This window comes from Lemur catta, chromosome 23 (assembly GCF_020740605.2).
Source record: "Lemur catta isolate mLemCat1 chromosome 23, mLemCat1.pri, whole genome shotgun sequence".
In the NCBI taxonomy this organism is placed as follows: domain Eukaryota; kingdom Metazoa; phylum Chordata; class Mammalia; order Primates; family Lemuridae; genus Lemur; species Lemur catta.
Window position 1 is genome coordinate 8,030,953 of NC_059150.1, and position 25,559 is coordinate 8,056,511.

General features: G+C 50.4%; 1 protein-coding gene across 1 annotated transcript in view; it reads right to left on the minus strand.

The window, feature by feature from the left end:
• The window catches only part of PLXNA2 (plexin A2), a 201,949-nt gene that overhangs the window by 32,785 nt on the left and 143,605 nt on the right, over positions 1-25,559 (minus strand). The window contains exons 10-12 of the mRNA XM_045536127.1: positions 20,508-20,708; positions 18,762-18,858; positions 15,729-15,919 (exon numbers count right to left, since the gene is read on the minus strand). Coding sequence (XP_045392083.1) covers positions 15,729-15,919; positions 18,762-18,858; positions 20,508-20,708 — 489 coding nt within the window. The remainder of the gene's footprint in view (positions 1-15,728; positions 15,920-18,761; positions 18,859-20,507; positions 20,709-25,559) is intronic.

The window sequence follows — 25,559 nt, forward strand, 5'->3', positions numbered from 1 at the left end:
GAAAACTCCAGTGTTCTTTTCACTACACCATCGGAAAGTCAAGGGAGAAGAGGGAGGGAGGAGGGAATGGGACTTGAGCAAGATCGAGAGTCCACTAGAATCTCCCAGGTGGGTCCTCTGGGCCTCTGTGTCCTTGGGCACTTCTGGACAGTCTCCCTCTTAACCCTGTATGTGCCGGTGGAGTGTCCGGTGGGCTGGCAGAGAGAGCGTGGCCCAGGGTGGAGAGGATGGATGAGTACAGGTGAAAATGCCGTGGAAAGCTCTGGAGATCCTTCCTACCTCCCCTCTCCCCTGCAGGTGTGCTGCCCTCTTCCTGCGATGTGGGCACCGTGAGTTCTGCCACCAACCCAGCCACAGAACCCCAAGTGAGAGCCAGCAGAGCAAAGATGATGGTGGTGGGATGAGGACTAGGACGGGCCTCCTTTCCCTCCGTGCCAGCCCTGCCCGCTCTCAGCTGGGGGCTCATCTCACCCAAGTCACCTTATCTGTGGCTCAGACTCCCTTTTCTGGGAATAAAATATCCCCCTTTATGAATAAAAATGAACAAGACACATGAGCTGAATCAAGGGAGACAGTCAAGGTGGCTCAGAGGCATCTCTGCGTGTTGGGGGTGCGGGTGGGGGAAGTAAGGACAAGTTGAAGAGGGAAGAGCTGGCATGAGGGACCAGTAGCCCCAATGGCTCTTCTGTCCCTGGACTCTAAAAATATCCCTCAATAACACATATTCTGGCTGTTCCACTCTGCCTTGGCACAGTTCCCTCAGGGACCTAGGACTCCTGAGCTCTGGGAGATGGACTCTTACTAATGAGAAACAGGAAAGGGGCTGCTTCCCCCGCCCCTTGCAGGAGAGCATCACGGGGCACAATTTGCTTTTAGCTTCTGGTTCTCCTTTCATCCACTTGGAATGAGCTTCACCAGCCCCTGCGTCCCCTCCCCCAGCCACCTGGATGGCACGAACCCACCTACCCAAAGGAGCTGACAAAACGGCGGTGATTGGTTCTCTCTCCTTCCCTCACTTTTATTTTTAAAAAATACATTCTTGCGCTTGCTGCAGTTAATTGCAACCTTTCAGAAAAGCTGTGAAATGAAATCTTTCTGGAAAGCCTAAAAATACTTCCTGCAGGTAGCACGTGGGGACTGCATTGTGAATGCGCAGCGGCGCTGGCAGGTTCCACGGGGTAGCGTCTCCCTGCTGGTAAGTCACTGTCCTGGTTTCCTCCCACCATTCAGGGCTCGGTGGCAGACACATGGTCACGGGCACTGGGGTGCTCTGGGGTCCATTTGTCAGCAAAGAACTGCTCAGAAGCATAAGTCAGCTTATACTGTTTAGAGAAGAAAGATCCTTTTCTTTTTTTTCTGTAAGTTATTAGCAAGTGTTATAATCTTGGCGTGAAGATACAACTCAAAGAGATGGGTAGTTCCAGATAGCAGCTGCTGGAATCCAAAGCAGCAGAATCAGTGTCCTCGTGGGTCATTAAACCAGGCCCGCGGGGCTTGGGAAGCGCCTGGGGAGGGCTGGGTCTTCATGAGCGTCTTCATTCACGCTACGTGCTACGCTGCCAGCACCCGGGTAGGGGGTGAGGGAGTTCAGAAAGACACCTAGGCAACTACCGTGCTCTGGGGCTTACGAGGGACATAGCTTACAGCTTCCTTGCTTAAAGCAAAACTGATGTATAAAAGTCTGACTTTCCAAAACACAGGTGAGGTGGTGATTATTTGATTTGCAAGAGGATTCCCAAGGCCTCCATTACGGACGACTTCCAAATCCATACTGTTGGCTCAGCCCTCTCTCCCGAGCGCCACAGCCATATATCCAATTGCTACCGGACATCTCCACTTCCACATGCACGTCCCTCAAGTGCCTCAAATTTCACCACGTCGAAAAATGAACCGTTAATTTTTCCTCCTCCCACCCCCAACCTGATTACCCTCCCATCCTCTCCTTCAAGGTTAATAGACTCTCCATGCACCCAGCATGCAATCCCGCAAGCACCTTCAAACTATTCCCTTTCCCTCCCCCACAAGTATGCTAGAGAAGGTCACCAGGCCCTATCGGTTCTCATTCCCAGGTGTCTTTTTGAGTCTGTGTGTTCCAGGGTAGGTGTTCAGCAGGGCTGCACGATCTCTTCCCCACACTAACCACAAGGGTCTCCATGCAAACCTCATAGCTGCCGGGGTGAGCTTCATGCACCCACATATGACCGGGTTACTGGTCACTTGCTCTGCAAACCTTCAATGGCTCTGACCACTGCCAAGGCCAAGTCCCTAATTCCTAAGTCTGGCCTGGCATTTGTGGTCCTTCAGGTTCCACCTCTTTTACCTCTTCGGCCACGTCTTCCATTCTGTAGTCTGTCCTCCATGTCCTACCCAGATACCAGCGGTGCCTTTACACACAGTACCCTTTAAAAGTCTCTGTGCCCTTGGACATGTTTGTTATTCATTCTCCCCCAGCTTAAACATCAGAGAGGGTCAAGGTGGAGGTCTGTGTGCAGAGTGCAAAGGAGAGAGGGAGGCATCCTACAGAAGACAGCCCCTGCCGCCTGAGGCCTTCCGGGTGGCTGAGAATGAGTCTAAGGGCCATGCTCTCTGTGTGGTGGCCTGGGGTAGCAGAACAGGCATCCCACTTCCTGCATTTCTCCTCAGGACCAAGTATTCGGGGGAGGCCATGGAGGGGAGGCGTGGTGGGAAAGGGTTTCTTCTTCAGAGAGGACTGAGCAGGGTCCTGCAGGACACAGCCTCAGACCAGGCAGCTGCAGGGGCTCAAGTCCCCCTGGAGACTCTGCCACCATGGCTCCCTCTCAAAAGCAGCCTTAGATCGCAGGGACCCAGGGCTACACTCCACAGAGCTGGTTCTCTCCAGAGCCAAGTCTAGCCTTCCCACATGGGTCTATAAAGGGGCGAGTTGGATGGGGCCCAGCTCCTGCAGGAGCTGTGGGGCTGCAGGGCAGGGGAGAGCTAGCCTCCCCCAGAGGGGAGGGTGAGAGGGCAGGGTAGAGTCATATGGAGTCTCCCATTGACAGAGCGGGGACAAAATATGGCTGGGATATTAATCAGGTCCACTTGTCTTGGCCGTTTCAGATGGCCCTTGTGTTGGTGGCTACTTGGGGTAAGGAAGAGAGACCATCTGATGCTTGGCCTGCAGCAGGAAGAGAGTAACCTCTGGAGTCAGACAGTCCTGAATTTAAATACTCGCTCTGATACTTACGAGCTATGTGACCTTGAATATCAATGTCCTCATCTGCAAACAGATAATAGTGCTTGCCTGGCAGGGATGATGTGAAGACTAAGTGAGATAACATTTGGAAATTCCCTAGTATGCTGGTTTAGAGAGCAGGTCTGATAATTGGTTATTTCCTTCCCTGTGTTTCCCTGCACCTGTGCCTTCCTGGATGACAAAAACACGGGATGTTGGAGTCAGTAGGGTTAGCGATGGTGGAAATCTGATCCGTCTGGAAGGACAACACACGGATCAGGCAGCCCATAATGGAGACGCTGGGTGACCCGGCTGGACAGGGCTGCTCGTGGCCTGATGGGAAAATGCCACAGCCTGGGCTTGGGCAGGGAGTGGGGGTGATGCCAGGCCTGGGCCTGGGCTTTGGGGGGTTCTGGCTCCCGCACAGGAGCATGTTTTGAGCCAGACTTTACACTTTCACCCCAAATACATTTGGAAGGACACTGGCCCTGTCTGAAACCGTCTTCGTTCTTTCCTCCCTCCCGTCTGGCCATTTCTTCCCCTGCTATCAGCCATTCTTGGGTAGGTGCAGCATTTCACAATGAAGTCAATGAATTCTTTTAGGGAAGTAACTCTGAATGAGATGCCCATGCAAACAGCAGACAGCTTGGGGTGTGTGTGTGTGTGTGTGTGTTTGTGTGTTCATGGTGGGGGTGGGATGAGAGGAGGGAAGGGAGAAGAAAACCTATCAAAGCAGTTGGGAAGATTTTTAGATATTGACTAATTTCATCCCATGCTTTTCTACACATTTTATACTGTGGATCAAAAATTTATCTAAATTCTCCCACTGTGGACCTTAGAAGTGAGAGCTACAAGTAGGGGATCGGGGACAGAAGAACCCACAAGCAGCTGCTGTTGCTGGTTGGGGTGAAGGGGGTTACTGGGGCTGTCCCCTGTGTTCCCTGCCTACATCATCTGGGTGCTCCCCCTCTGCCCGCCCCTTACACTCGGGGCTCCCCAGAGTCCTGGCTCAGCCCTCTCATGGACCACAGTTACGGGACACATGTTGAAGTTTAGGTCAACATCGGAGCCATAAGATTATAATGGAGCTGAAAAAGCCCCGTCACCTAGTGATGTCATAGCCATGGCAACACGGCAGCGCAACGCACTACGCACATGTGTGTGGTGACGTGGGTGTAAACAAACCAACCGCGCTGCCAGCTGTCTAAAATTGTAGCATGTACAATTACGGACAGTACATAATATCTGATAATGATAATAAACAACTACATCACTGGTTTATATATTTACTATACCATGCTTTTTATCGTTATTTTAGAGTGTATTCCTCCTACTTATTAATACAAAAAGTTAACTGTAAAACAGCCTCAGGTAGGTCCTTCAGGGGATATTCCAGAAGAAGGCATGGTTATCACAGGAGGTGACAGCTCCATGCACTTACTGCCCCTGAAGACCTTCCAGTGGGACAAGATGTGGGGGTGGGGGACAGTGATAAGGATGATCCCGACCCTGCGTAGGCCTAGGCTAATGTGTGTGTCTGTGTCTTAGCTTTTAACAAAAAGTTTAAAAAGTAAAAAATAAATAAATTAATTAAAATAGAAAAAAGCTTATAGCATAAGGACAGAAATAAAGAAAATATTTTTGTACAGCTGTACAGTTTGGTGTTGGTGGTTTGTGTGTGTGTGTGTGTCTGTGTCTTTTTTGTGTTTAAAAAACTTTTTATTTTTAGACACAAGGTCTTTCTGTGTTGCCCAGGCTAGACCTTGAACTCCTGGGCTCAAGGGACCCTTCTACCTCGGCCTCCTGAGTAGCTGGGACTACAGGCACGTGCCACTGTGCCTGGTTTGTGTTTCAAGCTAAGTGTTATGACAAAAGAGTCAAAAAGTTTGTACAGGAATTTTTAAAAATAAGGTAAAAGAGTTACAGTAAGCTAACTTATTATTGAAGAAAATGTTTTAAATAGATTTTGTGTAGCCTAAGTGCACAGTGCTTGCAAAGTCTACATTAGTGCACAGTAATGTCTTGGGCCTCACGTTCACTCACCACTCGCTCACTTGCTGACACCCCGAGCGAGTCCTGGGGGCTCCATCCTTGGTAAGTGCCCTGTACAGGTATTCCATTTTTTAAAATCTTTATACTGTATTTTTACTGTATCTTTCCTGTGTTTAGATATACAAATACTTACCACTGATTGTGTTACAATCGCCTACGGTATTCAGGGCAGTGACACGCTGTACAGGTTGGTAGCCTGGGAGCTACCCCAGATAGCCTGGGTGTGTCGCAGGCTACACCACTTAGGTTTGCGAAAGTGCACTCTATGGTGTTTGCACAGCAATCAAACAGCCTAATGACACATTTCTCAGAATGTATCCCTGGTGTTAAGGGACGTATGACTGCACGTGTGCTCTCTGGGAGAGCTTAGGGGCCCCCACAGTTATAGGGTGTGAAGCTGTATGCATTTGACATGCTGTGCTGCCCGCCCACAGGTGCTCATAAGGCTCTGCTCAAGATCCTCCTGAATGAGGCGTCGCTGACTCCACTGGGCAGGGTTAGTAGCCCCTTCTCCTAGGCTCCCACTACCCTGCATGAACACCTCCAGGACCACAGTCGCTACACTGGACTGTACTGCTCATTTCTTCAATAAGACAATAACTATCTCGCTCTTCTCAGCAACCTAATTCTCAGCACACAGCCTGAAACAGAGCAACTGTCAATAAATATCCCCAATTCTCTGTTACTAGGAAATGCTGTTCTCAACCGGACGCTGGAACAAACTGTGTTCTCTAATGACGATGAGAATGGAGGTGCCTAAGTTCTGCTTAAAAGTGAGGTAGTATTTTAACGTCGGGATCATTAAGAAGTTCCTCCTGCGATCGCTCTGGCTTTAATTTAAGCCAATTTCTGGTTTGATTCCTCATCAGATGGAGGACTGAACAGCTGCCTCCTCGTCAAACATCTTTCAGATACTGAAGACGGCAATTAAGTCACCCCTGGCCTTTGCCTCTGCAGTTCTGCTAGGCTTTCTCTCACGCTCTTGTTTTCTAAACCCTGTGATCATTTCAGACGCTTTTCTCTGGACCGTCGGTTTTCTGTGCATCCTTTGAGAGTGTAGAGACCCAGACTAGGCTGGTGGCTTCAGCAAAGGCCTGACTGGTCGCTGTGCAGTGAGGAGGGCCTGAGAAGACACCTTTCTGCGCTTGTCACACGAGCCATTAACCAGGCTGGCCACAGGCAAAACCTAGCGGAGGCTAAACATTTGGAATCTTTCTCACGTTCCTTTTCATTTTCCTTTCTGGGTTTTTTTCCCCCCGTTTTAGGCACCTTTCACTCTGCTGCTCTCTCTTCCCTAGAGAAAGCTGTATTTGCATCTTCATGGGATTTTAAGTTATGTTATTACCTTGCCTTAAGGGTATTGGCATATTGACCAGTTGTAGAATAAAAAGTTTACCTATCCTTTGCAGGATTCGGAAGGAAGACACAGGAAACACTTTAGGGTAAGAAGGCTCAGGCTAGCAGCCCTAAACCCTGCCTCGGAAGCAGGCACCGAGCACGCCCACGTATGAAGGTGGCCAGTCCCAGTCCTGGCCATGTACTTCTCGGGAAGATGAGGTCAGCAGGATGTGGCACCAGGCAGGCGGGCCTAGGCCAAGGCACGTGGTCGGAGACTAACCGGGAGAGTCCTGTCTTCTGCGGAGCCCTCTTGAAGCGTCCGGGAACCTCTGGTTTAGGGAGCCACTTCTCCACCCGCTCAGACCCCACCTTGACAGCGGCGCAGCCCAGCTGAGCCCTGGTAAACGCTGGGGCACCCCAGCCAAACCTGAATTCCTGCCAGACTCTGTCATGTTTGCTTTCCTCCGTGGGTGCCGTGACCTGGAAAGCAGCCGCCGTGACGCTGCACCCACCCTCGTTCCTGCAGCCACTAATTGAACAGTTCAGAGGGAACTGTGCCACCGAGCCGCCCAAGGGCGAGAGCAGATGCAGCCGATTAATTACAGCTGGGGGGATGTGAAGGGCTGCAGAGGGGAGTGGGGGAGCAAGCGGGAGGCGCTGGAAGGCCCAGGGGCTTGGCGGACGGCGGAGCGAGTGCCCAGGCGGCCGTGCTGGGCTCAGACTCAGGCAGAGCCTTGGAAGGCAGAGTAGGGGCGCCAGGGGTCAAAGGAGCTTCACAAAGCCCAGCTCCCATCCTACAGACCCCATCTTCCTCTTCCTCTGGTTATGTCTCCTGGCTGTTGGAGATGGTGGGCGAGAAGCCAGAGCAAGGCTTCGCCTCCAGGCATTTGAAGATTCTGAGAATGATGGCTATCATTTTTACATTTATTAAATGCTTATAATGAGCCAGGAATTGTCCTACTTAGGGCTCAAAACAAGCTATGATGTGTTATGATCATTCCCATTTTACAGACGGGGAGCAGTGTCCCAGAGAGGTTAAGTAACTTGCTCGGTGTTACACAGCGAGCGGCAGCCAGGTCTACCCAACCTCTGCTTTTCGCCTCCACACAGCACCACCTGAGTTGACCATCCTCCTGCCCTGGGAGAGACCCCTAGGTCACCAAACATGAGGACTCATGCCCCAGCCTCCTCTTGGGTTCCCTCTGTTTGGCCGTCCAGCCCTTCTCCCTTGGCTAAGGCCATCCCTGCTGCTTCCCAAGGAGCTCTGGGGCTGGCTTTGCTGGCTGCTGCCTTTGCTGCTGCTCGCTCTGGCTCTCCGAGCTTCTCGGCATCCCTCCTCCCTCCTCTCTGCCTCCGCCCCAGTGATTGTCCACACTCCCCTCCTGGCCTTGCCCCTCTGTCCTCTCTCCCTGTGCGTTTCTGGTCTCCCAGAGGGTGCTGGGCACTGAGACCACAGACTTTTCTTCTGAGCAAGAGTTTGGTGCCCGCTCCTTTCCCTGCTCTGGCTCTGTGGGTCGACAATTCTGTTTGTCTGAGTGAGCTCGGGAAAGAGATGAACGATAGTGGACTGGTCAAATGTGGGGGCTCTGGAGTCAAACAGCTGAGGGTTAAATCCTAGTTCTACAATTTACTAGCAATGCGACTTCAAGAAAGTTATCATACCTCATGGTGTCTTAGTTTCCTCAGCTGTAAAGTGGGCCTAATGATAATAACTTCTGCCTCACAAAAGATGTTGTGAGGTCTAAATGCGATGACATATATGAGGTGCTAAGAGCAGTGCTGGGTGCAAGGGAAGCATTGAGTGGATGTCAGCTACGATTTCTGTCACGACTGTTTTGTGATTAAGAAATCCAGGCTGAAGTCAGGCTAGCTGAGGTCCAGAGGAACAGTGGCTTTGTTTTCACAAGTGTCCTGTGTAGGTATTGTTCTTGGTGGAGACTCAGGGCAGGGGAAGAAAGGCTGACTTGTGGAGGGGAAGCAGCTGGTGTGGAGATTGTCCAGCGTGGAACTGGTGGCCTCTCTGATGGGCGGTCACTCCTCACCACCGGGTTTGTAAGAGCAGACAGGAGAGACTGACATCAGAGCCTCCTGGGGGAAGGGGGGTCCACTCCTGGATGGCCTTGTCCCCGTCAGCGTCCCAAACTGATGATCACACTCAGTATTAAAAGCTTTTATGTCTGAGACTGGGGTTTTGGGTAGGTCTTGCTCTTAGGAGCCCCCTAATCAGGACCAGCCAGTGAAGACAGCGTGGGTGTGTAGACAGCTCATCTTCTCCTTCCAAATCCACTCACCCCTTTCCTGCTGCTTAGCATTTTCCCGACTTTAAAGGGCAGGGGTGCCAACTTCATACGTGCAAGCTTCCATTCCACCCTGACTCCCCAAGACACCTGGATGCTGGTCCAAGAAAGCAAATTGTCACGTTCTCTTCCAGCTTGGTGTGTGTGTGTGTGGGTGTGTGTGCATGTGTGTGTGTCACTGTGTGTGTGTGAGCATGTGTGTGCACACCCTTCCTGGCAGGCCAGAGCCCAGCTGATGGCTCTGTCGGAATCTGAGGCACCAGCTCTCCTGCCTGGCATGCATCCTGGCTGCCTCTGCCTTAGCTGATAGTACATTCAAAACCTAATTGTTATCTCAGCAGAGTAACTCCATTATTCATCCTGACACCATCCCCCGTTAGCTGTTTGTTGCAGTGATGTTATATTAATGAGGCCTGCAAATAAATGAACGGGAGATCAGAGTGCCACCTTGTTGCTCAGGAAAGCTGGCTGACTTATTTATTTATTTGCTGGGAACTTCGCAGTGAGTCACTCTGGCTCTGGGCACCGGTGGCTTTTGGCCTTTCCTGCGGAGATTTGGTGCAGCCTTGCGGATAAATACTTGTAAATGTCCCAGCTTCCCAAAGAGTTTCATGAATGTATTTGCATCAGAGAGTATCCAGGAAAAAAAGAAGATACTTTTAATTATTTGGGCAAGCGGAGAGCAGAAGCCAGAAGGAGTGATGGATCATCTCAAATTATTAAGGTATCAAAAACTATCTGAGCTTGGTTGCGGAGGGCAGAGTATGTGGTTCTCTACAGTTGATTTTCTTTCCCGGTTACATGTACCTAAGATAATGTTAAAGAGGATTTATATTCCCTGAGCACGGACTAGTGAGGTGCTGGAGAAGTTACTGAGGTTGAAAATTCCTAAAGAAAAAGCTACATGGTGGTCCACGGAGAGACGACTGTAAACCTACCCGCCACCCCACTGCCTGGCATCAGGGTGGCCTCACTGGGGAATGTGGTGGGTGGACTCAGGGACACGCAGGAACATTCATTCATAGCTTAAGGGTGGTAGGTTCCTGGTCACTTCCTGAAGACACCAATTCTGGGGGTTCATCTGCATCTCAAGCCTGCTTTGCCTTTACCCCACTCTGATCTCTGTTTTCATCTTCAGGTAGAGCCACCTGGGCCTCATCCTCTGGGCTCTCCCATCAGGCTGAGACGCTTGAGAGGTCTGAGCTGCCAGGCCAAGGATTCCAGCTTTCACTTAACTGTCATCCCATTGGTGGGCATAGCCGAAAACCCACAACTGAATCAACCCTGGTAGCTTCAAGAAATACCTGGGGCATAAGTGAGAGTAAGGCTTACTCCCAACAGGCAAGAAGTGATTGCCCTAAGCTCAAATGCACCCCCAAATTCTATTCTTGTTATTTATGCCCCCTACTCATAGAAGTAAGTCTGGACCTAACTATGTGTAGGAAGACAGTAGGCGAAGGTTACTTTAAGGGTAACAAAGGGTACCAGTATTCCCAGTTTGCCTGGCATCTCTTGGCGTCTTCCAAGAGGATTCTGATCCTGAACACAGACACTGTTGGTACACTTGGGGTGGGGTGAGGTTGGGGAATGCGTAACCAAGGAATACCCTCCACCCCTCTGTGGTGGAGGGCGTCTGCCTTCTGGAGTCAGAAGGCCCCGGTTTTCAATCTCTGTTCTGCCACCAACCAGATGTGGGACTTTGGGCGAATTCTTTACCTCCCTAAGCACTGTTTTCCCAACTCGTAAGTGAAGATAATAATAGCTATCTGTCAGGGTTGGTTGGAGGACTGGAAATGTGAAGTGCACAGAGTGTGGCACACATTAGAGTCTCATTACAGAAAAGCAATTATTATTATTAAGACTCCCAGAATTAGAGCGTCGGCTGGTCTGTTCATGTGCCTGGCATGAGGTTAGTGCCCTTGCTAGCTGTGGAGACCGATGTCCCTGCTGCAGTCCTCTTTCCACAGGAGATAACTGCAGAGGGCATAGGTTGGAAGTCACGTATACATGTGACAACTGTCAGGTGTAGCCCAGTGCATGGCAGGCAGCAGTCACTAGTTAAATATTCATTTGATGCATGAATTAATTTACTTGGAATTGTGGCATCTTCTCCCTTTGCTCAGAATGCTCACTCTCATGGGTTGAATTCTGTCCCCCACCAAATTCATATGTTGAGGCCCTAAGTCCCAGTACCTCAGAGTGTGACTTTATTTGGAGATACGGTATCTACAGAGGTAATCATGTTTAAATGAGGACATTAGGGTGGGGCCTTAATCCAATAGGATTGGGTCTTTATTTTATGCTAGATCTTAGCCAAAGGGCAAAGAAGTGATGGGTCTTTATTTTTTAAAAAATTGGGGAGACAGACAGACAGACAGACAGACAGACACACACACACACACACACACACACACACACACACACACACAGAGGTAGGACACCAGGTGAACATGAAGGCAGAAATCAGGTTGATGTGGCTACAAGCCAAGAAATGCCACCGACTGCCAGCAACCACCAGAAGCTAGGAGGGAGGCACGCACAGATTCTCCCTCACAGCCCTCAGAAGGAACCCACACTGCCGCCACCTTGACCTTGAACTTCTAGCCTCCAGAACTCTATGGCTGCCCTAGGTCTCCCTCACTTGGTGTGGAGACCTCTGCATGTGAGCTCCACAGTGCCTTTGCCCTCCCTGAGTTCACTTTCCTGAGAACATACTCAGTCTCCTTTCCCTTTCTGCAGGATCCTGCCCACTCACAGCTTCTTAGGAAATGTTTGCCCTGGGCCTTCCTTTCCCGTGGGGGGCTCATGACATCCTCCTTTTTGAGGTGCCAGCAGGTGCCGAAGCACAAGCTGGGGAGAACAGAAATGTTCTCGCAGGCTTTCCAGTCCTCTGCACGTCTCCTGTTCCTGGGGTTGAGCAGGTGACACATGCACAGACACCCAGGATGACAGCTGGAAATGGGAGCAGCCAGGATGCCTCCCTCGGAGGACAATGTCATTATCACACCACGAGCTGGCTGAGAAGGAGCAGACGGTGGGTCCTGAGGGGGTCCTAACCTGAAGTTTATGCAAACTGAGAAATTCAACAGCCTCTGTGACTTGTCCTACATGAAGCTGTCATAAAAGATGGGTCTCTCAGGGTGGGCTTGGTTGCCATGGAGACTGGGGTAAGGCGGGGTTAAGCGAGAGTACAGCTGTTTATCTGACTGTGCCTGAGCCCACTCCTTTTCCTCAAGCAGAACATCCTTTGAGGTCATCCCACTTACTTCTCTGCTCCTAGGCAGGAGGCTCCCATTCCGGCTCCCGCTAATTTCCAGGACTGGAAATTCTGCTCCTCCCCTCCTACCCCCAGTAGCTATCACGGGCCATCACAGACTCCTTCTCTTTTCACCTTTCAAGAAGGATCTTTGGAGTAAGTGGCTTCTGTTTGCTGCGCTGAGGAGGGCACACGTTCCAAAGTTAAGGGCTGGAGACAAGGAGGTTCGCACAAAAGCACATGGACTTTATGGAAGTCCAATCACTGAGAGGTTTAGGGAAAGATCATGCCACTGTGAAGGGCTTAGCCAGGAAAGTTGAAGTAAAGAAAATGCATTGATTCTCCTTAAAGGTTACTTTTAATAAATGGTGCATTCTTGCCAAAAATGCCAATAGAAATGAGGTTGCGCCCTTCTTGGAGAATTCTGCTGAAAGGCACGTGAGGTTGATTTTTCCCATTATATTGGTTTTGTTAACTTTGATTACTTGGCTAAGGTGAGTTCCACCAGGTTTCACCACTATGCAGTTACTATTGCTCTTGTTATAATTGACAAGCATTTTATGGAAAGATGGCTTAAGACTACACAAATATCCTGTTTCTCATCATACTTTGATCTACTAATTTCTCAATCAATTATTACTGTGTACTTTGCCAAATGGTGGTTTCCATTTCTATAACTCCTACATTTATTCTTTGGAATTCTACTGTAAAGAAGAGATTCCTTTCTCCTCTGTTATTTATTTGTTTCTTTATTTATTTATATCAATAAGGACCATGATTCTTATTTTATTCTATTAGTAAGGTCCATGACTATCATTATTTCTTTTCTTGCTCAAATTGCCCAGATTTGGTCTTTGAGATCCCCTTCAAGTTGGCTCCTGTGCCCTTTGGACAAGTACCTTGCATTTTTTTTAGTACTTCTTGCCAAAAATATATAACCTGAATTTAATCATGAGGAAGCATCAGACAAATCCAAATTGAGGGACATTCTATGAAATAACCAGCCTGTTCTCTTCAACAGTATCAAGGTCAGGAAAGACAAAAAAAGACTGAGGATTAAAGGACTAAGGAAACACAACAATGGAATGTCACATGGGACCCTGCAGTGGATCCTGCGCCAGAAAAAGGACATCAGTGGGACAGTTGGCAACATGGTAATAAGGCATGTATATTAGATGGTATTATCGTAGCAAAGCTAATTTCCCAATTTTGATAATTGTACTGTGGTTATGTAAGACGCTAACTTTAGCAAATCTGGGTGAAGGGTATATGAAAGTTCTTTGTACTATTTTTGTACCTTTTTCTACGTCTGAAATTATTTTTAAAAATGAAAAGTTAAAGAAATAGAAAATGACTTTTACAGGGAAAAGAGGATCAGGTGTGTGTAGGGGGGGCGGGTAGGAGGTGAAAGACAATATTCCGGATAATAGCGAGAAGAACGTTCCAGGCCTGGACACTCCGTCCTGCACGTTCCGTCCAGAGTGATCTCCCCCGAGTGGCTCAGGACACAGCGTGGATTTGTCTCTCCCCAGAGATGCTCTTTCATTTTGCAACAGCCTCAAGTTGAAAAACACCAACAGGAGATCGGGGCCTCCGACTCCTGCTGGTATGTTCACTGGGAAAATCAATTATAGCCTAATTACCTCAGGGGGTTAATTAGCCTCGTGTAGCTTGGGTGGCCTCTGTGAACAGAGCAGCCCGTCAGTCCCCGGTCAGTGAGCAGGGCGGCTGCGGCAGAGGTTTCCCAGCGAGAAGCTGCCTCGGGGCCCGGGACGGGCCCCTGCCTGTCGGGGGGTGGAGGGTGCAGCTGCTCCCAGGGCTGGCAGAGGTGGGAGGTGCTGACAGAGGCGAGTCCCTGCCTAATTTAAACGTCCCCACACCACAGGCGCTCGCAGACGTAGAGACTGACCACTGCCGCAGCAAGAAGAATTACAGAACAGTGCAAGTTCTCAGGCCAGCAGTTGGCGGAAATCACTAGAATCAGGGAGAAGGCACGGAGCCCCGAGCAGCTCGGGAAGCTAGCCCTCTGAGGGCAGAGGCCGGGGCGCCACCGGCAGCCCCCCGCAAACATTCTCTCCCAGCGACGCAAAGACACAGGAGAAAGTAAAGAGGCATCATCGCCAGCCACGGTCAAGGGTAAAATGGGATCGATGCAGCCCTATCTTTGCAGGGCAGTGTCTACACTCTCGTACCGTCTTCCCACGTGGATGAATGAGGACCTAGATGCAGTGGACACGTGCCACCACAGTGCACTTTCCCTGGGACGTGCTGTTGTGTGGCTGGGTCACATCTACCAGGTCTATACCAGCTAGAACAGGTCTGGATATTGAGGAAGAAGAAGCACCACTTCTTGTTTTATGTTATTTGGGTGAATCGTAGAGAATTTAAAACTGGTTTTACAATTAAATAAATGTGAGTTCAAATACTGGCTCTGTCACTTATCAGCTGTGTGAACTTGGGCAGGTCACTCAGTGTCTCTGAACTTCATTTTCTTCCTCTGTACAGTGGAGGTGAGAACACTTACTTCCCACTGTTGTGAGGATTAAATGTAAGAGTGCTGAGCGCATTCCACAAAGGTTTGCTTCCTCTGAAAATAACCCATCTGTAGGTTAACAGCACTCATTTGATCTTGAGGGTTTCCTTTTTAAACTGAAGTTTCTATGTGATTATACGGATGCTCTGGAAGTTTCCCAATATTCGGTGACATAGGTGAGAACCAGAGTTGCTTTCTTTGGTCAGTAGGAAAAGGGACAGTGCATCAGCTCAGGGACAAGGCAGAAGAGGAGCAGCCCCTTCCTGCTTTCTCAAACACGCAGAAACCGGGGTACTTGCCAGGCCTTTCCTCCCAGTCACCATCAGGAATGTGCAATTAGTTTCAAAGCACAAGTGACAGCCATTGAATAGGGACTGGTGAAAAGTGATGAGCACACAATTCAGCCAAAGTATAGTACACTACTCCTCATCCAGGCCATCCAAAACCCAAGCAACTGCATTTTCATCCACATCATTTATTCATCTTCCTTTGAAATGTGCTATTTTGGAAACATCATTTTTTTCCCAGGATAGTTAATTTCCTATTTCTTTCCATTAAAATGCATGAACAAATTGGGACAGAGACTAAATCCTGGGAAATGGCACAGTGGCTAATGCAGTGACTGCCTTTACTTTCTACTTCTGTTTTCAACTTTGCAGCTCTGAGCTAATTGCGGCTCCTGAAATCCCATTTCTGCTGAGAAAAGCTAAACCTGCTTTCTGAAATGTTCACCCACCATGGAGCCAATTTCTCGTCCTTACCTGGCTCGGCCAGCTTGGCAGGCAGACCGGGCTGGCTCTGCCTCCCTTGTCGTGTGCACGTGCACGCTGACGTGCACGCAAGTTCATGCACAGGCATGAAGATGCACTTCCATGCACTTGTCACTTACGCCTAGACAGGGGCCATCGAGACACACATGAGAGGCTTCCTACACCGCCTGCATTAAATTCACTCTACACCAAGAATTTATCCACAAAAGCTTAACTTGCACTTCTCTCCCACTGCCCTGGGGACAGCTCCTGGCTGTCCCCTCCTGCTCTGGGAAATTGAGGGACTCACCTCCGTGATTTGAGGGTTGGAGCACTTGACATTGTGGCTGGACCAGTCGAGCCAGGGGCTGGAGGGGCTGGTGCAGTGCTGGTGGAGCGTGCATCTGCGCTCGCCGCTGCACCAGCCACACTCGAACTTCCGGTCGGCCTTGAGGCAGAGGCCGCAGCTCTCTCTCTGGGCTGCACACTTGTAGAGGTGGACTGCAGAGAGAGAGGGTGGTCACACAAGGGACTCGAGACGGCTGCTCACAACGTACCCTCTTCTTGCAGACACGATAAGAACTGTCCCCAACCATGGATCACACCACTGATCATCGTTATCATTGCAAGAATGACTGATGGGGAATTAATAAATTGAGCCTCTTAGCTGTCACTTAAAGGCACTATAGAAAATAGTATTATTTAAGAGTCTTGGTTGTAGCCTGAATCAGATCAGTGCTTTAATTGTGGCTTCACTACTTCCTAGCAATGTGACAAAGTGTTTAACCTCCTTGAACCTCGTTTACTTAATCTCTAACATGGAGATAATCATTGTTTTTTGTGAGGTTTGAATAAGATGTTGTATATTAAGTGCTTAGCACAATGCCTGTAACATATCTGATGTTCTACACATGCTTATTATCTTTTCTTTGAACTCATGCTACATTCTTATGCTGCCATCTCTCTTACTGGCAAGATCATGTGTGGCCCTCATTACAAGAGATAAGGGCTACTTTCCCCATTGCAGGTAAAAAGGAAGCTCCAAGAGAGATATAATGACTCCCTGAGCCCCAAACTGGAATCCTGAAACTCCAACTCACTGTGCTGAGTTGAGGGGACAGTAGGTCCTGAGAAGAGGGGACTCTTGCCTGGCGCACTGGGAATTGCAGGGGTCTGGGAGAGGAGTCAGCTTGGGCTTCAAGAAAGGCCAGGTGGCTGGCAGTAGGAGAGGCACTGCTGATTAAAAAAAGAGGGCGACACAGTCCTGTTCACAGCCCCTGCAGATGGAGCAGATGTCCCCAGAAAGGACAAACTACCTACCTAACAGGTCACATTTGGAGTCTGCAAACCCTTTATCTTTGCTTTTTGTCTCCTACTGACTTAAAAGCCCTAGTACAACTGGCCAGTCAATGGAACTGTGCTTTATGAGCCTGGGGCTTAGCTCCTTGCCTGCTGGGGTTTTGAACTTAGGGTCCCAAGCAGGATTATCCAGAGGCAAAACACTCAGAAAGTCATTTTTCAACTCTTCTGGTCAAGCACATATAAGCTGTCAGGACCAGGCGGTGTGTCTCTGCTGGAGCCCAGGTGCATGGCCCAGGGGAGCGGCAATTTTTTAGTTTTTCCATACGTCCCCACGCTGTTCCTTTGCTCTGTCCAGCATCCCTCAGTCCCAGCTTGCACGGCTTACACTGAAATATTCTCCTGCCTATGGCCTCTTAAGGGAGAGGCCAGGAAATGGAAATCTTAAAATGCACAGGAACACATTGAGCATGTATAAATATATAGGACATGGTGCCTAGCCATGAGCTCATTTGCTCACGATGATCCTGAGGGGACATCCTTTCCTCCATCTCACAGGTAAGGACCCCGGGATACAAAGGTGAGCGACAATCAGTTGGAGTCCACACAGCTGTAGGCGAGAGAGCAGCAGTTGAACCCTGCTCTGCTGGATTCCAGAACCTGAGTCCTTAAACACCGTCATCCCCTCCACCCAGCACAACGAGCAGCCTCCAGTGACACTCAGGCTCTGGGGGGGGGGGACACATGTGTGAAGACGACGCTGCCTGTGCACTCCTGGAGCTTCTTCAGCACCGTGAGAGTCACAAGCAGAGTTCTGATGCAACAGCGTGGAAGTGGCTGTTCCCTAAGCTCCAGGTGCACAGGCAACCTCTGGGCTCTGAGCCCAGATCCTCAGCAGGGAAAACGTCTCCTCTCTCTTAGCAGTGAGAAAATTTGGCCTGGGTATGAGAAGAAATAGGAAAAAAAAAATCTCCCTGGCTCAGTTTCTTTCTCCCAGTCTGAGTAGCATCGATTTTAACGGCAGCATCTGGGACAGGCAGTGAAGCCCCCAGACGCCGGAGACTTGCAGACTCTACCGGGGCTTTCCATTCCCATCGGGTGGAAGCAGAGGCTTGTGGCAACTCCAGCTGCTTGAACTGTGGTGAGACAGGTGGCTCACGGTGCAGGGAGGGGACAGGGATGTATTTAAATCCCGCAGTAGCCTGTGCCGTAGATCCTCAGAGTGACGTGGGGAAGCTGGTGAGCTCTGCAATTAGACTACGTAACTCTTGGCCCATGTCTTAACCTCTTGGGGTCTCAGTTTCCTCATCTATAAAATGACAATAGTAATAGTGCATACCTCTCAGAGTTATTGTGATGATTAAGAACAATAATCTTTAATAAATGACGTAGTGAGCGCCTGCCCCCAGTGATCACTCTTGGGAGCAGGGTGCAACCTTGGTGTCTGCTGCATTTTGGGTGGGGCCTACCTGGCCCGCTGGAGGCGCTCAATGCGGGTTTAGGGTATGATGAACCAAGGCGGCCCTCCTGGAGGAGCCCCCCTTCTTCAGCCCAGCTCCCCTTCCTGAGCCTCTTGCTCCAGATGTGAGCTCCAGTCCACGTGTCAGTCCCTCTCTCCCCCCTCAGCACCAGCAGAGCAGCCTTAAAAACCTTCTTTGTGCAGGGACCGTGACCAGGGCCAAGGACAGGGGAACGAGAGCCTGATTGGAAACAATATCTCCGTTTCCAGGGAAGCTGGCAGGACGCTCCTGCCTGCTGTTCTCCCAGGTCAGGTTCCACAGATACTTCAAAGCCTCCGGGAGCCAAAGCATAACGTGGATGATCCGGCAGCCGCCCGGCGGATGCTCCGGTTGTAATAAAACAGGGCTCCCAACAGGACTCCTTTGATGGCTCCAAATGTTGCTTTAGGATCCTCTGAAGAGTTCCGCTGACAGAGGGAGCGTATTATTCATGGCACAGCGGCCGGCTGGCTCTGATCCCCCCAGCCCCAGTCTTTCCCGGGGTCACGCAAAGATCAAACTTCTATCTTGCAGTAGCCGCTTACCTTTCAGGTCCTGAGGGTTGTCAATGATGAAATTGCCATTCCACACCACGGCGAAGTCCACGGCCAGGTTGCTGATGTCCATCCCGTCATACTGGTACTGCAGGGAGAGGGGCGGAGGCACACGGCTTGTGCGGTTCCTTGTCACGGGGGTCAGGGGTGCAAGAAACCCTGCGTGCTACTCAAATTACCCCTATGATGCCCTTTCCCGACTCCCAGTCGCTAATGCTAACAGGATCCCACCCAAAACCGCTAGCCTGGCACTCAGTGCCTTGCATACTCTGATCCAACCTTCCTGGCGAGTGCTCGCCTGCAGAAATCTTTGAATTCACCTGTCTCCAAGCACATCTGCTTAAGCCCCCATCTGTGTGTTTGCTGAGCTCATATTGCATAAGTATTGCAACTGTGTCCCTACTTTTAACCCATCCATATTCTTCTGGTCCAGCTGAGAGCTACCATCCCCAGATGTCCTCTCTGACACCTCTGCCAGCCTCCCCCAACTTCCCCGTGCCCTGGTGCTGCTGCTTTGTGTCCTTAACCAGCACTTCCCGGGAGCTGCTGTGTCTCCCTTCATACGTGAGTCTCGTCTCTCTAGAAAGTCCGTGTGATTCTGGAGACAGAGCCGACGCCCTCCAACCGCTCAGTAATCCCCACAGCCTGGAGCAGAGCAGTGTGGAGTGACGGGCCCTCTCTTTCTGCACACGAGCCTTACTTTGGTCAACGGTCCACTAGGGACAAGTACCCACAGATTTCTGGGCATAGGTCTGACCATTAAAGGCCGCAAGCTGTGGCCGAGAGTCCACTTTCTCTCTCTGCTGATCCTACAGAAGACCTCCAGGCCCTTCCCAGGGTTCAGACACAGCCCCTCGGGGTGGCCCAGCCCCACCAGCCCCTGTGTGAAGGAGACCTCAGGGCATCTCCTGGTGGGGACTGTCCCTGCCCTGCCACTCACCCAGCTCTGGAGGGCATGTCACTGTCAGCGCTCCTGTCCCCAGCCCTTCCCTGCTGCCTGCCTCCCTTTGTTGTGTTCCATTGCTTTCTCATCCCGCCTTCCCCTTGCTTGGCGGCCTTCCACCGATTACAAATTCTATCAAGCGCCTGTGACCTGGGAATCTGACAGCTCCCTGATAAGAGGCCCAGATTCTCTTTATCTCTCCCAGGCGAATTAGCTTCCCTCAACACCTTTGTCATGTCACCCCCTCCCCCCAGCGCTGGGCTGACCCCCCACCGTCAGAGACAGGGAGTTGGCAGATAAAAAGATCTTCTCTGGGTTAGTATTATAATTAAACACCTCATGCTCTCTGTCTGCCATTCAGGATTGGTTTAACCCTTGCCGCTCCTGATCCGCTGCTTCCTGCCTCCACCCTCGTCACCTCGGCCCACGCCACCTCCAGCCTTCCTCCGTGGGGCACCCTCCACTCTACTGGCTCCCTGAATGGGGACAGGGGTGGGGTGGAGCTGCCTCGCGCTGCCTGAGGTTTCACTGAAGGCAGAGACGTGCTCCCTAAACTTCAGAAAGGGCATAGCGAGCTCAGCTTCTGCCACAGGGTCCCCACAGATCTGCACCTCCTCTGGCACTGTTCACTTGCTCTGAGTCCGGGGCGCCAGCACACTCCTCTGTCCCTGGGGATGTGGGGTCGGCCCGGGAACCCGGAAGGTTCTGGAAGCCGGGGCAGGCCAGGCTGAGGCCTTGGCCTGGGTGCGAGAGAAGGCCCTGCTCCGCACAGGGCCCGGCCCGAGTCCTCTCACCGAGCTGTTCTGGCACTGGACGCTGGAGCTGTTGAAGCGCAGGGCGGGCACGCGGTGCACGGCCCCCTGGATGCTGAGGACGCACTCGTAGCCGCGCTGGCCGGACTGAGGCTGCGGCAGGTTTCGAGCCTTAAGGGTGATCGGTTTCACCTCCCCGACTGGAATCAGGATCTCCTCCGTGGGCACCAGCTGGGGACAGTCCTTGGGGAGCAAGCAGAGAAGCCCCGTCTGTGCCCTGCTCACGATGTCCTACTCACCCGAGCCAGGGCAGGGACAAGGCCCTGACACCAGGCCGGGCCCTCTTGTCCACAGGCGGCCGCTCACCGGGGGACAGCACCTCACTTAAGGGGCATGTTAAGTGGGAGGGAAAATGGAACATCTCTTAGCTCCTGGGCTTTGATACTGTCCTCACGTCCCCCAAGTTGTCCCGTATCTGGTGTCTGTGTTACAATTCAGGAACTAATTTCCAAGCACTGGTTGTGGCAGGCTGTGGATTTTATCTCAGCCTGGATAAAACAGCCTCATGCGTCCCTGTCCCCCACCTGGCAGCCCCACCTCTGGGTTTCCTCTTGTTCCCAGCTCCAGCGGCCCTGCCCCCCTGACTGGCCCACGCCTGCAGCGGCCGTTATCAGTGGCTTCAGCCCCTCTGCTCTGGCTGAGCTGTGCTTCCATTCCAGGAGGTGGATCAAGCCCTCCCAGCAATACTCTGAACACTTGCATTGGCTTTTTATCTCACTTCATTACCAGGCCCTGTATGCCTGCCATGTTGCGTTGGAAAACAAAACCAAAAAAAGAAGGTCTTGGTAGGGAAGGCCTTCGGGAAGGACCACCAGAGAGGGACAGGGAGGAGGAAAGATCGAGTTTCCTGAGCTCTGTGCCTAGATGCTGCTTCTCCACCAGAGGTCGAAGTACCACCCCTACACCTCCAATCTCCTCTTTCTCCCTCTGCCCCAGGAAACATGAGCCCAGAGCCTCTGGCAGTGAGGATGGAGAACCCACATGGAATCATTTCCTCTCTCCAGGGATGAACTTGGGAAATCCCTGCAGGTGACTCCTCTTCCCCATTCCCTTCCCCCGGGCAGTGGTTCTTAGAGGGAATTTCTGGGAATGCATGGGGACCAGGATTCCTGGACTCCCTGCAAGATGTAGGAGAGTGTCCAACAACAAAAATCTGTCCTCCTAATGCCAAAGGCAATGCCTGTTAAGAAGCCTTGTGCAGTGCCGGCAGTGCTGAGTGATGGCCCAGTCTCAGATGGGGAATCGTGAGAGCTGGCCATCCAGTGAGGCTTTGGCTGTCGCCTCTTTTCCCTTTTCCTCTTTGCCCTAGTTGCAAGTTCCTTGGCATGTGGCCCCTGCCTACCCCCCTCTTAACCCTGTGGTTTTTGCACATAAGGGTCCAGCCATGCTGAACATACAGTTAGTTATGAGGTGCCATCTTCCTTATCTGTCTCTGGGCCTTTGAACATGCTTTTCTCTCTGTCCCAATCACCCACTCCTGCCTCCTAGCCTCTGAATTCCTCCCGGCCCCGGCCCTGCCTAAGCCCCTCTCAACCAGCCTTCAAACTCGGCTCAGCTTCTCCTTCTCTGGGAGGCCGTCCCTGACCCTGTCCCTGCACTGGGTCAGGGTGGGTTATGGATCTTCTCCCATGATCTCATCTGACCCACAGGATTGCCATTTCTTGTTGACTTGCTATCCTCACTGGGCTGTGAGCTTCTTGCAAATCAGCTGCATCTTATTCACCTTCATAAACCCAGCTTCATCCCAGTGCCTGACACGTAGTGGACACTTGGTCACTCTTTGTGGGAAGGCAAATGGAAAAGAAGAAAATAAAGAAACCCATGAAAAGACCTGAAAGTCTCCTTTTAGCTCCCACTTTGCAGATTCTTTAGAGATGAGATAAAGTCCTGCCTTCTGGACATCAAGGGACTTGAGAAGGAGTTTGATTCTCAAATGCTGGGGCTGGAAATGGTCACGGGTTTTGGAGTCACATGAGTTCTAAAGTGGCATGTCCATATCTATTAGGACATCCTGAGGATGTATGAAGAGCTGGGTCTAGAAGAAATTCCCACAGAGACAGGGTTTGGATGGACCTGCAGGGTCACTGGTGTCATCCCCTGTCTGCTGGCCAGTTGCATGTGAGGACTCCAGGCAGGCTGGGCTTCCTCGACAGAGAAGATCCCAAGGCAACCCCAGAACAGATGGGTCCCTGTCTAGGAGCCAGTCACTCTGGCTGCAAACTCATAAACTTGCTCTTTACTGCACTTTTACTTTCCTTCCCTGCGGGCACTCTTGACAGAGTCTTTCATATATTTATAGCCAAGAAAAAAATGAATACCACTTTAGGGAAACCCAGGCATTCCACGGAAGAGGAGACACCACTTACTATTAGTGGCTAAAAGAATCCCCATCAAATCTATTAAGTTAGCATTTTAATTTAGGTTAGAAATTAGGCTGAGGTATAATGGTGTGTGTGTGTGTGTGTATGAGAGAGAGACAGAGAGAGAGAACAGATTTGCAGACTCTGAACCAGTTGATGAATTGTAAATGATGAACAGTTGTTTTTCATCTCTAATGAGCTTAGACAACAAATTTAAATTTCAGTAGCAAGGTCTTAAAGATGTGCTTTTGGAAGTATGATGTCTTAGATTAGTAAACAAGATTGTAGAATCCTTTTAACTTTGACAAAAATTGTGTGTGTGTGTGTGTGTGTGTGTGTGTGTGTGTGTGTGTGTGTGTATGTATGTAACAACAGGCACACACACACTTTCATCTTTTTGGCTGGGCTAAGCCCAGTCCAACCTGGAAGTTAGAGAATCACGAGTAGACTTTATGAGTACTCTTGTGAGTTTTTTAAGCGGATTCTAGAATTTTAGAAAAATTTCCCATGGTCTGCTGCTTCAGACCTTTTGGAACTAAATTTAAGGACAATGATTAGGGTCTTCCCAAATGCCTAAATAGGCTCCAAGATTGCCCCAGTAGGAAAAGGACATCTTATGCTCTGCTTATTTGGCTATTTCTCTGAGGTCAGACAGAATAGGATTTTTCCTTCTGTTTTCTAGGGCAAAGGAAAGAATTTGTTGGTGCCCCAGGTACATTCTCTTTATCTCGGGAAATGGGAAGATCCAGACCCTTTGGGTTGCGAGATGGTTCTGGGGAGTATGTTCACGAGGGGCTGGGAGTCCTGGGTGGAGACGGCAGTGGTGAGGGCTGAAGGCAGCTCTGCAGGAGACTGGGAGCCCACGGACTGCCAAGTTGTGGAAACGCCAGTACCTCTGGGGCTTGAGGACAGTAGTGGCTTCATCAGATACACAGAGGCCCCTTCCAACCTGTTTGCTTCTGTGGGTACACACAGGCACACAAAGAGGCACGTACATGTGCATACACACACACACACACTACCTGTCCTAAGAGCAAGAAAGCAAATAAACATCAGATGCTTTTTCTGCAGAATATTAAGACTGTTGTTATCATGTTTTTGTTTTTGGTTTGAGATACAGTCTCCTTCTGTCACCCAGGCTAGAGTGCAGTGGCATCAGCCTAGCTCACAGCAACCTCAAACTCCTGGGCTCAAGCAATCCTCCTGCCTCAGCCTCCCGAGTAGCTGGGACTATAGGCGTGCATCACCATGCCCAGCTAATTTGTCTATTTTTAGTAGAGATGGGGTCTTGCTTTTGCTCAGCCTGGTCTCAAACTCCTGAGCTCAAGTGGTCCTCCCGCCTCAGCCTCCCAGAGCGCTAGGATTACAGGGTGAGCCACTGCGCCCCGCCTGTTGTTATCATTCTTATATACTGATCCTCACTGTCTTCTGAATGACCTCTTGAGGTCATCTGAATCCTCCTCTGTCTCCAGGCCAGCTGGAGCCAGGATCACCTCCTCAGCAGCAACCTTAGCTTAAGTCAAGATGAACAGACGTCCTGTTTGGGAATATCCCGGGGTCGGGCCAGGTGGGGAAGAGGAAGCACAACCACAGTGAGGGCAGGCACCCTGGGGTAGGAGCCCTGTGAGTCTTGGGGCCCCCTTGCCCACCCTCTGCAGCTGTGCTCTGCCAGCTTTCTGTGCTGGGGCCCCGTTAGCCCTCTGAAACGACTTCTCCCATGTGGAAATGGCATTATCTTCACCCACTGGACTTCAAAGGGAGAGAGCAGCCAGCATCCTGGGAAGCTAATCGGATTTATTTGGTTCTATCTCTCCCCTGGGACAGGGCATAAAGAAGATATTTATGTATCTACATCTCACTAGGCCTAGTTTAGCCATGGAGGAAGATGAGCTTTAAAAGCTGAAAGCCATACATAACTCCCGCGCACACCCGCTTGCTAACACCTTGTCACACAGCCTGATCCGGCCCAGGGAGGTAGAGATTTTGGGGGCCCCATCCAGGATCTGTTGTACTCTGAGCGCTGGAAAGGTCTGGCTCATTACCTTAAGAGAGCTCAAGAGATGGTTCAATTAAAATTCAGTTTCCTCAACTACAAAATGGTGCCAATAACACCTGACAACCCTAGATTGCAAGACAGAAGAATAAGAAAGTACATTTTAAGTGGTAATACAAAAGCTGTCTGGAAAGTATCCGGCCATTGTTAATGTAAGGAGAACATACTACATGGCCAGATACTTTCCGGACAGCCCTCGTAAGCTGAATTAACAATTGTTAACATTACTGCATATTTCTCGTGTGTGTGTGTGTGTGTGTGTGTGTGTGTGTGTGTGTGCGCGCGCGCGTGTGGCTGGCGGGGGTGGGGGGACGCACGTGCACGCAGGAATAGAGGACTTCAACTTATTCAAGGCCATCTTGGAACACTGAGTCTGAATCCTGATTTCTGTATTTATTTGACAATCATAGAAAAATTGCTTAACTTATCTAAGCCTCAGTTTATTTATCTATAATAGAATCCACTTCCTATACAGCATACTTAAGATTAAATCAGATTTATATATATAGATAAAATGCTGCATATATAATAAGCACTCAATAAATGTTAACTACTGATACTTTCATTCTGAATGGCATTCACTCTAGCACAGCTGTTCCTCGTTGTCAAGCCTAAGCATGG